This window comes from Bufo bufo, chromosome 1 (assembly GCF_905171765.1).
Source record: "Bufo bufo chromosome 1, aBufBuf1.1, whole genome shotgun sequence".
Taxonomy (NCBI): Eukaryota; Metazoa; Chordata; class Amphibia; order Anura; family Bufonidae; genus Bufo; species Bufo bufo.
Genome location: NC_053389.1, coordinates 556274198 through 556287994, shown reverse-complemented (window position 1 = coordinate 556287994; position 13797 = coordinate 556274198). Strand labels below are relative to the sequence as shown.

At 41.4% G+C, this 13797-nt stretch overlaps 1 protein-coding gene across 2 annotated transcripts in view; it reads right to left on the bottom strand.

The window, feature by feature from the left end:
- CCDC146 (coiled-coil domain containing 146) overlaps positions 1 to 13797 on the bottom strand; it is a 133124-nt gene that overhangs the window by 19296 nt on the left and 100031 nt on the right. For both annotated transcript variants that reach the window (XM_040412994.1, XM_040413002.1), the window contains exons 11-12: positions 12603 to 12773; positions 5167 to 5255 (exon numbers count right to left, since the gene is read on the bottom strand). In XM_040412994.1, the coding sequence (XP_040268928.1) occupies positions 5167 to 5255; positions 12603 to 12773 (260 nt within the window). The remainder of the gene's footprint in view (positions 1 to 5166; positions 5256 to 12602; positions 12774 to 13797) is intronic.

Sequence of the window (13797 nt, the reverse complement as noted above, 5' to 3'; positions counted from 1 at the left end):
TATTGGGTTAAGATCTGGTGACTGTGGGGGCCATTTTAGGACAGTGAACTCATTGTCATGTTCAAGAAACCAATTTGAAATGATTCGAGCTTTGTGACATGGTGCATTATCCTGCTGGAAGTAGCCATCAGAGGATGGATACATGTTCTCATTCTGTTTACGCCAAATTCGGACTCTACCATTTGAATGTCTCAACAGAAAACGAGACTCATCAGACCAGGCAACATTTTTCCAGTCTTCAACAGTCCGATTTTGGTGAGCTCGTGCAAATTGTAGCCTCTTTTTCTTATTTGTAGTGGAGATTAGTGGTACCCGGTGGGGTCTTCTGCTGTTGTAGCCCATCCGCCTCAAGGTTGTGCGTGTTGTGGCTTCACAAATGCTTTGCTGCATACCTCGGTTGTAACGAGTGGTTATTTCAGTCAACGTTGCTCTTCTATCAGCTTGAATCAGTCGGCCCATTCTCCTCTGACCTCTAGCATCCACAAGGCATTTTTGCCTACAGGACTGCCGCATACTGGATGTTTTTCCCTTTTCACACCATTCTTTGTAAACTCTAGAAATAGTTGTGCGTGAAAATCCCAGTAACTGAGCAGATTGTGAAATACTCAGACCGGGCCGTCTGGCACCAACAACCATGCCACGCTCAAAATTGCTTAAATCACCTTTCTTTCCCATTCTGAAATTCAGTTTGGAGTTCAGGAGATTGTCTTGACCAGGACCACACCCCTAAATGCATTGAAGCAACTGCCATGTGATTGGTTGACTAGATAATTGCATTAATGAGAAATAGAACAGGTGTTCCTAATAATTCTTTAGGTGAGTGTGTGTATATATATATATATATATATAAAAAAAAACAAAAGAAGTCACAGCAGCACAAGACCGATGATGTGGGTGCAGGTAATCCTCACAGCCGCAGGCTCAAACGGCTATAGGTAAGTATAACATCAAAAGGATGAGGCAGCACTCCAAATAAAGTGAAAAAATTGTGGATCTTTTATTCCCCTCTGCAACGTTTCAACCGCTCAATGCGGTCTTTCTCAAGCATCACCAAAGATCCACCATTTTTTCACTTTATTTGGAGTGCTGCCTCATCATTTTGATGATATATATATATACACACACATATACAGTACAGACCAAAAGTTTGGACACACCTTCTCATTCAAAGAGTTTTCTTTATTTTCATGACTATGAAGGCATCAAAATGATGAATTAACACGTGGAATTATATACATAACAAACAAGTGTGAAACAACTGAAAATATGTCATATTCTAGGTTCTTCAAAGTAGCCACCTTTTGCTTTGATTACTGCTTTGCACACTCTTGGCATTCTCTTGATGAGCTTCAAGAGGTAGTCCCCTGAAATGGTCTTCCAACAGTCTTGAAGGAGTTCCCAGAGATGCTTAGCACTTGTTGGCCCATTTGCCTTCACTCTGCGGTCCAGCTCACCCCAAACCATCTCGATTGGGTTCAGGTCCGGTGACTGTGGAGGCCAGGTCATCTGGCGCAGCACCCCATCACTCTCCTTCATGGTCAAATAGCCCTTACTTTCAAAGTTTTCCCAATTTTTCGGCTGACTGACTGACCTTCATTTCTTAAAGTAATGATGGCCACTCGTTTTTCTTTACTTAGCTGCTTTTTTCTTGCCATAATACAAATTCTAACAGTCTATTCAGTAAGACTATCAGCTGTGTATCCACCTGACTTCTCCTCAACACAACTGATGGTCCCAACCCCATTTATAAGGCAAGAAATCCCACTTATTAAACCTGACAGGGCACACCTGTGAAGTGAAAACCATTTCAGGGGACTACCTCTTGAAGCTCATCAAGAGAATGCCAAGAGTGTGCAAAGCAGTAATCAAAGCAAATGGTGGCTACTTTGAAGAACCTAGAATATGACATATTTTCAGTTGTTTCACACTTGTTTGTTATGTATATAATTCCACATGTTCATAGTTCATAGTTTTGATGCCTTCAGTGTGAATCTACAATTTTCATAGTCATGAAAATAAAGAAAACTCTTTGAATGAGAAGGTGTGTCCAAACTTTTGGTCTGTACTGTATATATACACACATACACTGAGATACATTACTTATCTATCCCATCCCTTCCCTGAAAATCTAGGGTAAGCCTTCTATCCTACTGAACACATACACCAAATATTATATTGTTAAAGTATACTATGAGGACCTGTATACAAAATCATCAGTTCTTATAGACCTTGTCAAAAATAGTATCCATGCAAAAAGTAACCAAACTTACAGGGTCCGATCTTATCAACCTAAACAGTTCCAAGTAGATCAACTTTCAATCTGGATTAGTATACTGTTAATACAAGGGATCATTTTCAGGAATCCAAATATTAAAAATTTATTCTAGTTTGCTCGTAGGAACAAATATCTCAAAAAACTTTTGTTATCCACTAATACCTGATTGTTACTTGAATTGGTATGAAAAATTAATCAAATATCTGTATATATCATATCCTAAACATGACCTTAACCTTCCACACTGCTAAATACAATGTATGGTACTCTCTATTGTCCACGTTTATTACAATACAATCTAAAGGGAACCTATCACATTGGGCATACAGTATAATCTACAGGCAGCATGTTATAGAGCAGAAAAAGCTGAGCAGATTGGTGTGTACTTTTGTGGGAAATTATGCAGTATCATTTGTAATTTATACATTTACATTTCTGCTCATTCTGAGTTTTGAAGTCAAAGAGGAGGTCCTATCATTGATTCACAGCTATCTCTGTATATACAGTTTTAGGGGAGGGCTGTCATCACTGATAGGACCTCCTCCTTGACTTCAAAGCCCAGAATGAGCATGGATATAAATGGAAAAATTACTGAATCTTTTCCCATAAAATTAATTATACAGTGGCTCAGCTCGTCCTGCAATATAACATGCTGCCTATAGCTCAGACATCATGTTCAATGTGACAGGTTCCCTTAAAATCTTTGCTCATTCTGAGCTTGGGAATCCAGTTGGTGGTCTTATTCAGTGACTTGCAGCCATTAAAAACACTCATGATAGTTTTTTTTTGTGCCCCCAGTGTTTATTACGCCCCCCCCCCCCCTAGTAGCCCCAGTATATATAAGGCCCCCACAGTGCCCCCTGTATATAAAATAACCCCCAATAGCGGCACCCTGTATATAAAATCCCTTCAATAGTACCCCCCCAATAGTGTTCCCCTGGAATAAAATCCCTCCAATAATGCCCCCAGTAGAAATAACCTCCTCCCCCATAGCTGCACCAATTTTGCTGGGTATGAAAAAAATACCTGATCGCTGACACATGCTCTGCACTGTAGGGAACTGGAAGGACCAGTGCACTCCTGTCTATACGACAAAAACTGACCCATTGATTTCAATGGGTTCCATCTGGCCGTGAAAACAGGACCTATGTTTTGGCGGCTGCTATTCACTGGCCATTAGAAAAACGGCCATGTGAATAGCCCCATAGAATTTGGTTCTAAAGCGGCTGTTTTTCACGGCTGTCGTGTGATTGTAGCATTAGTATGTACTTTGTAATATAAACAAGTAGGACCGTCCACTGGACTCCTAAGCTCAGGATGAGCAGAAAAATAAAAGAATAACTTACATATAAGATATATAAATCTTCTTAGATCCTCTTGCTCTATAACAAGCTATATGCACTTTTTATGGGGACAGGATCACTGTAATGCCCCTTATCTTTCCTCTTTGTATGATTTTTTTTTACATTCATTTTGTAATTCAAACTTGATAACTTTTTTGAATTTAGTTGACAGAAATATAAATTTTTTAAACAACTCTCATCTTGGAGTATATGTTCCTGTTTATTTAATGTCTAGTAAACACAATATATAGTGTATTGTTTTGTGTATCAATTTAATTTCCAATTAAAAGGGTATTTCAGTTGCAGCAAATAAGTTATTTCTTGTACAATTTTGCAATATACTTTCTGTATTAATTTCTCAGTTATTAAAATCTCGGCTTTCTGCCATTCAACAGGAAACGTAAGTTTACTTCCTTTGAATACAGTTTGTTCCTGGTCATGTGATGCAGGACTGACAGAGAGTACACTGTATCGGAGCTGTCTTTTAACAAGCTGGGTACCTGTGTGTCCATCACGTTACCAAGACAGATTTTTATCCCTCTGACGTAAATAAGTTCTTATTAAAGGGAACCTGTCACCGGGATTTTATGTATAGAGCTGAGGACATGGGTTGCTAGATGGCCGCTAGCACATCCGCAATACCCAGACCCCATAGCTCTGTGTGCTTTTATTGTGTAAAAAACCCGATTTGATACATATGCAAATTAACATAAAAGAGTCATATCTTACTTGTGTGACCAGAGAAGAGTCATATTTTCAAGCTGTGACTCATCTCAGGTTAATTTGCATATGTAAATAGTTTTTTTACACAATAAAAGCACACAGAGCTATGGGGACTGGGTATTGCGGATGTGCTAGCGGCCATCTAGCAACCCATGTCCTCAGCTCTATACCGAAAATCCCGGTGACAGGTTCCCTTTAAATGACTGCAAGTATACAGTATATCCTGAAACATGTGAGACACAGGAACATTGTATAACTTTTCCTTACACAAAGAATAAAATATATTTGCTGTATCCAGAAAACCCTATTAAGGGCTCATGCACACGAACATATTTTTGGTCCGCATCTGATCTGCAATTATTGTGGCTCGGATGTAGACCCATTCACTTCAATGGGGCCGCAAAAGATGCGCAACATCATGTGCTGTGTGGCCACATCCATAGGTCAGTTCCAATGCATCCTCAAAAAAATAGTCCTATTCTTGTCCATTTTACAGACAAGACTGTTCTATTATGGGACTGACCTTCCGCTGTGGAAGGCACACAGCCGGTATCTGTGTATTGCGGATCCGCAATTTGCAGACCGCAAAAACAGCTGTGGCTGTGTGCATGAGCCCTAACATTAATTAATCTAATATTTCTTTCTAATAAGTAATAGTAAGTAATAGAAGTTTAACTCTGTGGATCAGGGAGAGAACATTTGCTTTTAATATCTTTTGAATGGTATATAACAATTGCTTTGCCCTGCTTTCCTGCCTGATAGGTGAACTGTCCTAAGTAGTATATACAGTTTTGTTAATATCTGTTATTCTATATTACACTTTACCTTTTCTGAACATCTTGGTTTTTCTTCTTATGCTCTCCAATAACAAGATCCCGTCCCTTAATTTCTTGCAGAACTTGTTGGTATCGTTGCTGTTTGTAATGATGTACATTTATGAGTACTGACAGTTTGGGAGATATTTTTAATACACAATCAAAAGAAAAGTTCTAATAGGCAGCCTGCTGTGTAAAACTGCCAGGTACAATACACAGCAACACAGAAGTATTGCAGTGTACTATAGAAGCAACCTCATGATCAGATGTAAAAAAAAAAAAAAAAGTAATAACGTGAAAAAATATTTAAAAAAAGCGAAAAACCCCCACTAACCATTGAAAATGCTTGCTTCTGCCAAAAATGTGAGCACACTGATTTTGGAGCGTGAGATAAAAATTATGTATCCATAATGGTATCAATGTAAATGTGTACTCATCTCGCAAAAAAAACAACAATGCCTAACACAGCTCCATAAGCATAAAATAAAGTTGTGGCTCTCAGAATATGACAACACAAAAATAAAGCATTTATAAGTGTTTTTTTGGGGGGGCAAAAGTAGTAAAATGTAAAAAAATATATTTGCTATTACTGTAATTATACATGGAATATTAACATGTTCTCTGTGCTGCCTGGTGAATGATGCTAAATTTCATAACACAAACATCAATGGCGAAGCTTCTGTTTTTCTTCCGGTCCCCCCCATAAAGAGATAAAAGGGGTTTTCTGGGAGTAGAATACCGATGATCTATCCTCAGGATATGTCATCAATATCAGATCAGATTGAGTCTGACTCCAAGTACTCTCGCAATCAACGGTTTGAAAGGGTTGCGACGCTCAGACAAGCACTGCAGTCTTCACACAGCATACCATGCACATCATTGTATATTGTATAGCCGCTGTGCCTGGTATTGCACCCTGGGCATATTCACTTGAATGTTACCAATGAATATGACTTCACTGGCCTAGAAAGTGGTTGCAGTGGGCGCTGGAAGCTGGACCCCAACTGAGCTGTTACTGAGGCCGTGTCCTGAGGTTTTACTCCCAGAAAACTCCTTTAATAAAGTGTATCAATAAGTCATATGGAAGACAAAATAGGACCACTGACAAAATATAACTTATCAAGCAAGAAAAATGCTCCCATAAAGCTGAGTAAACAGAAAAATAAAGTCATTTTTCTTGGAAAGTGATGATAGAAAAACAAAAATAAATAAAAATGTTTGGTCCTTAATACCAAAACTGGTCTGGTCATTAAGGGCTTAAAGGGACACTGACAGGCCAAATCAGCATATATAGTTAGCTATATGTCATTACAGGTCTTATAGAGTCTTTTAAAAGCATATAAGTATCCCCCCTGTCCACCTTATAAAGAGCGAAATATAAAGTTTTATAACCTGCTTGTCCGGTCAGCAATCTGCCCAAGGGGCGGCGTTTCATGTGAAAATGCGCCCAGCTAGCCGCTCCCAACTGCCGTTCTTAAGCCCCGCCCAGCTCATCATTATTCACTTCGCTGGGCGGCGGCTAGAACTCTCCCCAGTCCCGATCCTGCGCATGGGCAATTCAATCCTCTGGGCATCGTTCATGCCCAATCTTCTGCGCCTGCGCCCCGCCGTGGTTAGATCGCGCATGCGTACACACACAGCCGGCCTGCGTCTTGGAGGCAGCCTCAGCCTCAGCCATGCACTGTTCAGAGCAGCGCTTCAGAGCGCTGCTCACTCACATCGTCAAAAGGGTTAATAGTGCGTCCCAGAGGATTGAATTGCCCATGCGCAGGATCGGGACTGGGGAGAGTTCTAGCCGCCGCCCAGCGAAGTGAATAATGATGAGCTGGGTGGGGCTTAAGAACGGCAGTTGGGAGCGGCTAGCTGGGCGCATTTTCACATGAAACGCCGCCCCTTGGGCAGATTGCTGACCGGACAAGCAGGTTATAAAACTTTATATTTCGCTCTTTATAAGGTGGACAGGGGGGATACTTATATGCTTTTAAAAGACTCTATAAGACCTGTAATGTCATATATCTAACTATATATGCTGATTTGGCCTGTCAGTGTCCCTTTAACCACTTCAGCCCCCAGTGCTTAAACACCCTGAAAGACCAGGCCACTTTTTACACTTCTGACCTACACTACTTTCACCGTTTATTGCTCGGTCATGCAACTTACCACCCAAATTAATTTTACCTCCTTTTCTTCTCACTAATAGAGCTTTCATTTGGTGGTATTTCATTGCTGCTGACATTTTTACTTTTTTTGTTATTAATCGAAATTTAACGATTTTTTTGCAAAAAAATGACATTTTTCACTTTCAGTTGTAAAATTTTGCAAAAAAAACGAGATCCATATAGAAATTTTGCTCTAAATTTATAGTTCTACATGTCTTTGATAAAAAAAAAATGTTTGGGTAAAAAAAAAATGGTTTGGGTAAAAGTTATAGCGTTTACAAACTATGGTACAAAAATGTGAATTTCCGCTTTTTGAAGCAGCTCTGACTTTCTGAGCACCTGTCATGTTTCCTGAGGTTCTACAATGGCCAGACAGTACAAACACCCCACAAATGACCCCATTTCGGAAAGTACACACCCTAAGGTATTCGCTGATGGGCATAGTGAGTTCATAGAACTTTTTATTTTTTGTCACAAGTTAGCGGAAAATGATGATTTTTTTTTTCTTACAAAGTCTCATATTCCACTAACTTGTGACAAAAAATAAAAACTTCTATGAACTCACTATGCCCATCACGAAATACCTTGGGGTCTCTTCTTTCCAAAATGGGGTCACTTGTGGGGTAGTTATACTGCCCTGGCATTCTAGGGGCCCAAATGTGTGGTAAGGAGTTTGAAATCAAATTCTGTAAAAAATGACCTGTGAAATCCGAAAGGTGCTCTTTGGAATATGGGCCCCTTTGCCCACCTAGGCTGCGAAAAAGTGTCACACATCTGGTATCTCCGTACTCAGGAGAAGGTGGGGAATGTGTTTTGGGGTGTCTTTTTACATATACCCATGCTGGGTGAGATAAATATCTTGGTCAAATGCCAACTTTGTATAAAAAAAATGGGAAAAGTTGTCTTTTGCCAAGATATTTCTCTCACCCAGCATGGGTATATGTAAAATGACACCCCAAAACACATTCCCCACCTTCTCCTGAGTACGGAGATACCAGATGTGTGACACTTTTTTGCAGCCTAGGTGGGCAAAGGGGCCCATATTCCAAAGAGCACCTTTCGGATTTCACAGGTCATTTTTTTCAGAATTTGATTTCAAACTCCTTACCACACATTTGGGCCCCTAGAATACCAGGGCAGTATAACTACCGCACAAGTGACCCCATTTTGGAAAGAAGACACCCCAAGGTATTCCGTGAGGGGCATGGCGAGTTCCTAGAATTTTTTATTTTTTGTCACAAGTTAGTGGAAAATGATGATTTTTTTATTTATTTATTTTTTCATACAAAGTCTCATATTCCACTAACTTGTGACAAAAAATAAAAACTTCCATGAACTCACTATGCCCATCAGCGAATACCTTGGGGTCTCTTCTTTCAAAAATGGGGTCACTTGTGGGGTAGTTATACTGCCCTGGCATTCTAGGGGCCCAAATGTGTGGTAAGGAGTTTGAAATCAAATTCTGTAAAAAATGACCTGTGAAATCCGAAAGGTGCTCTTTGGAATATGGGCCCCTTTGCCCACCTAGGCTGCAAAAAAGTGTCACACATCTGGTATTGCCGTACTCAGGAGAAGGTGGGGAATGTGTTTTGGGGTGTCATTTTACATATACCCATGCTGGGTGAGATAAATATCTTGGTCAAATGCCAACTTTGTATAAAAAAATGGGAAAAGTTGTCTTTTGCCAAGATATTTCTCTCACCCAGCATGGGTATATGTAAAATGACACCCCAAAACACATTCCCCACCTTCTCCTGAGTACGAAGATACCAGATGTGTGACACTTTTTTGCAGCCTAGGTGGGCAAAGGGGCCCATATTCCAAAGAGCACCTTTCGGATTTCACAGGTCATTTTTTACAGAATTTGATTTCAAACTCCTTACCACACATTTGGGCCCCTAGAATGCCAGGGCAGTATAACTACCCCACAAGTGACCCCATTTTGGAAAGAAGAGACCCCAAGGTATTCGCTGATGGGCATAGTGAGTTCATGGAAGTTTTTATTTTTTGTCACAAGTTAGTGGAATATGAGACTTTGTATGAAAAAAAAAATCATCATTTTCCACTAACTTGTGACAAAAAATAAAAAATTCTAGGAACTCGCCATGCCCCTCACGGAATACCTTGGGGTGTCTTCTTTCCAAAATGGGGTCACTTGTGGGGTAGTTATACTGCCCTGGCATTTTCCAGGGGCCCTAATGTGTGGTAAGTAGGTAAATGACCTGTGAAATCCTAAAGGTGCTCTTTGGAATATGGGCCCCTTTGCCCACCTAGGCTGCAAAAAAGTGTCACACATGTGGTATCGCCGTACTCGGGAGAAGTTGGGGAATGTGTTTTGGGGTGTCATTTTACATATACCCTTGCTGGGTGAGAGAAATATCTTGGCAAAAGACAACTTTTCCCATTTTTTTATACAAAGTTGGCATTTGACCAAGATATTTCTCTCACCCAGCATGGGTATATGTAAAATGACACCCCAAAACACATTCCCCAACTTCTCCTGAGTACGGCGATACCAGATGTGTGACACTTTTTTGCAGCCTAGATGCGCAAAGGTGCCCAAATTCCTTTTAGGGGGGCATTTTTAGACATTTGGATACCAGACTTCTTCTCACGCTTTGGGGCCCCTAGAATGCCAGGGCAGTATAAATACCCCACATGTGACCCCATTTTGGAAATAAGACACCCCAAGGTATTCAATGAGGGGCATGGCGAGTTCATAGAAATTTTTTTTTTTTGGCACAAGTTAGCGGAAATTGATATTTTTAATTTTTTTCTCACAAAGTCTCCCGTTCCGCTAACTTGGGACAAAAATTTCAATCTTTCATGGACTCAATATGCCCCTCACGGAATACCTGGGGGTGTCTTCTTTCCGAAATGGGGTCACATGTGGGGTATTTATACTGCCCTGGCATTCTAGGGGCCCTAAAGCGTGAGAAGAAGTCTGGAATATAAATGTCTAAAAAATTTTACGCATTTGGATTCCGTGAAGGGTATGGTGAGTTCATGTGAGATTTTATTTTTTGACACAAGTTAGTGGAATATGAGACTTTGTAAGAAAAAAAAAAAATAATTCCGCTAACTTGGGGCAAAAAAATGTCTGAATGGAGCCTTACAGAGGGTGATCAATGACATGGGGGTGATCAATGACAGGGGGGTGATCAGGGAGTCTATATGGGGTGATCACCACAGTCATTGATCATGCCCCTGTAAGGCTTCATTCAGACGTCCGGATGCGTTTTGCGGATCGGATCCATCTATCAGTGCATCCGTAAAAATCATGCGGACATCTGAATGGAGCTTTACAGGGGGGTGATCAGGGAGTCTATATGGGGTGATCACCACAGTCATTGATCATGCCCCTGTAAGGCTTCATTCAGACGTCCGGATGCGTTTTGCGGATCGGATCCATCTATCAGTGCATCCGTAAAAATCATGCGGACATCTGAATGGAGCTTTACACAGGGGTAATCAATGACAGGGGGGTGATCACCACAGTCATTGATCATGCCCCTGTAAGGCTTCATTCAGACGTCCGGATGCGTTTTGCGGATCGGATCCATCTATCAGTGCATCCGTAAAAATCATGCGGACATCTGAATGGAGCTTTACAGGGGGGTGATCAGGGAGTCTATATGGGGTGATCACCACAGTCATTGATCATGCCCCTGTAAGGCTTCATTCAGACGTCCGGATGCGTTTTGCGGATCGGATCCATCTATCAGTGCATTCGTAAAAATCATGCGGACATCTGAATGGAGCTTTACAGGGGGGTGATCAGGGAGTCTATATGGGGTGATCACCACCGTCATTGATCACGCCCCTGTAAGGCTTCATTCAGACGTCCGGATGCGTTTTGCGGATCCGATCCATCTATCAGTGCATCCGTAAAAATCATGCGGACATCTGAATGGAGCTTTACAGGGGGGTAATCAATGACAGGGGGGTAATCAATGACAGGGGGGTGATCAGGGAGTCTATATGGGGTGATAACCACAGTCATTGATCACGCCCCTGTAAGGCTTCATTCAGACGTCCGTATGCGTTTTGCGGATCCGATCCATCTATCAGTGGATCCGTAAAAATCATGCGGATGTCTGAATGGAGCTTTACAGGGGGTTGATCAATGACAGGGGGGTAATCAATGACAGGGGGGTGATCAGGGAGTCTATATGGGGTGATCAGGGGTGATCAGGGGCTAATAAGGGGTTAATAAGTGACGGGGGGGGGGGGGTGTAGTGTAGTGTAGTGGTGCTTGGTGCTACTTTACTGAGCTACCTGTGTCCTCTGGTGGTCGATCCAAACAAAGGGGACCACCAGAGGACCAGGTAGCAGGTATATTAGACGCTGTTATCAAAACAGCGTCTAATATACCTGTTAGGGGTTAAAAAACGATCGCCGCTGGCAGGCTGGAGATCAACTCTCTTACCTTCCGTTCCTGTGAGCGCGCGCGCCTGTGTGCGCGCGTTCACAGGAAATCTCGGCCATCGCGAGATGACGCGTATATGCGTGACTCTGCGCAGGGCTGCCACCTCCGGAACGCGATCCTGCTTTAGGCGGTCCGGAGGTGGTTAAAGGGAACATGTCATCAACTTTATACTGACTGTACTGAGGGCAGTATAAAGTAGTGACAGAAATGCTGATTTCTGCGGTGTGTCACTCATCAGCTAAAAGTAAGTGGTTGCTGAGAACCAGCATCATAATCTTTGCAGCCCAGGCCTTGAAAAGAGTCAAATCTACCTGAGAAGAGTCATGGTTATTATAATCTCCTGCTCTCTCCGACCATCTGCTGATGATTGGCAGTTCTCTCCTAGAGAGAAAGGGAGAAAACTAGGTAGAAGACTGGCAGGGAGAGCAGGAATTCATGAATAACCATGACTCTTCTTAGGTGGCCGTGACTCTTTTCCAGGCCTGGGCTGCAATGATTATTATGCTTGTTTTCGGCAACCACTTACTTTTAGCTGATGTGTGACACACCGCTGAAATCAGCATTTCTGTCACTATTTTATACTGCCCTCAGTACGGTCAGCATAAAGTTGATGACAGGTTCCCTTTAAAAAAAAAAATCTAATATTTTCAGGTTTTTATTTTTAAATCATATTTTTATTTCCCCATGAAAGATAGCAGTCCTCCTTCATGCAGGTTTGTCTAGGCTGGATATCTGCTTCCCAAATGCCCTTTTGATGTGTAACGCCTACCAAGTGAGCCAGTATGGTAACTTTATATAGTCATGAAACATATTTAGTGCTGATATGTACTGATTGCTATAGTTGTATACAAGACTTACTTGAGCTTTTACAAAATCCCTAGACTTTTGCTCTCTCTCATCGGCTTTGATTTGTACCAGACGAGTTAAGTTGACCAGCTCTTCCCGGCCTTCTCCTTGCTCCTTTACAAGTTGCTCTTCTTCAGCTATACACTGTGCCAATATGTGTGCCTCTACCTCCGTTAGTGTTTGCTGCATTGCAGGGAAAAGGAAGATGACTAGTGTGAACAGTGCCAGCAACAGGTTTTACTGATTTAATGCACAAAATAAGGGGGGTTGCAGCTACTAAGATCCTATATTAACACAGGATGTTTCACAGTTGCAGTCTGCAGTTTTTCTTATATTTATTAAATACAATTCATTGGATGACCTGGACTTTATCGAATATCTCTGCAGATCTGTTTCTAGTGGTTACATAGAAATACTGATTTCATGACCAAGAAGTACTTATTTCTACCAAAATGTGGACTATGAAAATCAGTGTAGTTCTGATCAATCCTTTGTTAAATAGTCTTAATATTTAAGCTTCACAATTGTTTTGGGCAGGTTTTCCACGATTTGAGAGTTTTAGAAATGGAAATCTTCTTAGAATTAGAGAGGGTGTCCAGTTTAGAAAACTAATTTTCATATACCTTATTAGGGAATTTTGAGTTAATGGGGTTGTCCATAATGATCCCACTGGATAGGAGATAAGTCCCGAACAATCCCTAGAATGAAGACTGGCTTTTGTATGGAGCGGCAGACACACATGCAAACTGCTGCTCCATTCAACACTAATGGTCTGCCTTTCACACAATTTAATTTCATAGAGAATGGTGTAACTACATGTAGCAAAATTCTCAATCACTGCAGTGCATTACCGTAATGAAGTGAGGTCACTGCATACAGTACTGGCAGATGGCAGAAGGGATTCACCCCCTGCTTCTGAGAGCAATGCATCTAAATCCTGGTATGTCTTCACTGAAGCTTACTGCTGCACCCAGCTTTTCCACAGTCTGATATTGTCCACCCCTCTCATCTTTCCTTCTAAATCCTGGTATGTCTCCACTGAACTTTAATCTCTCTTTCCCTGCTGGATTTATTGAGTATTTGTTTACATTGACTATTTCACCCCTGTACCTGGTCCTACCTTGATTAGGCCAAATGTAGCCCCCTCTCCTCTTGGTCACACCTGATTGAACACTAAGTGGTATAAATCTAAGTTCCTAGGTCTTCC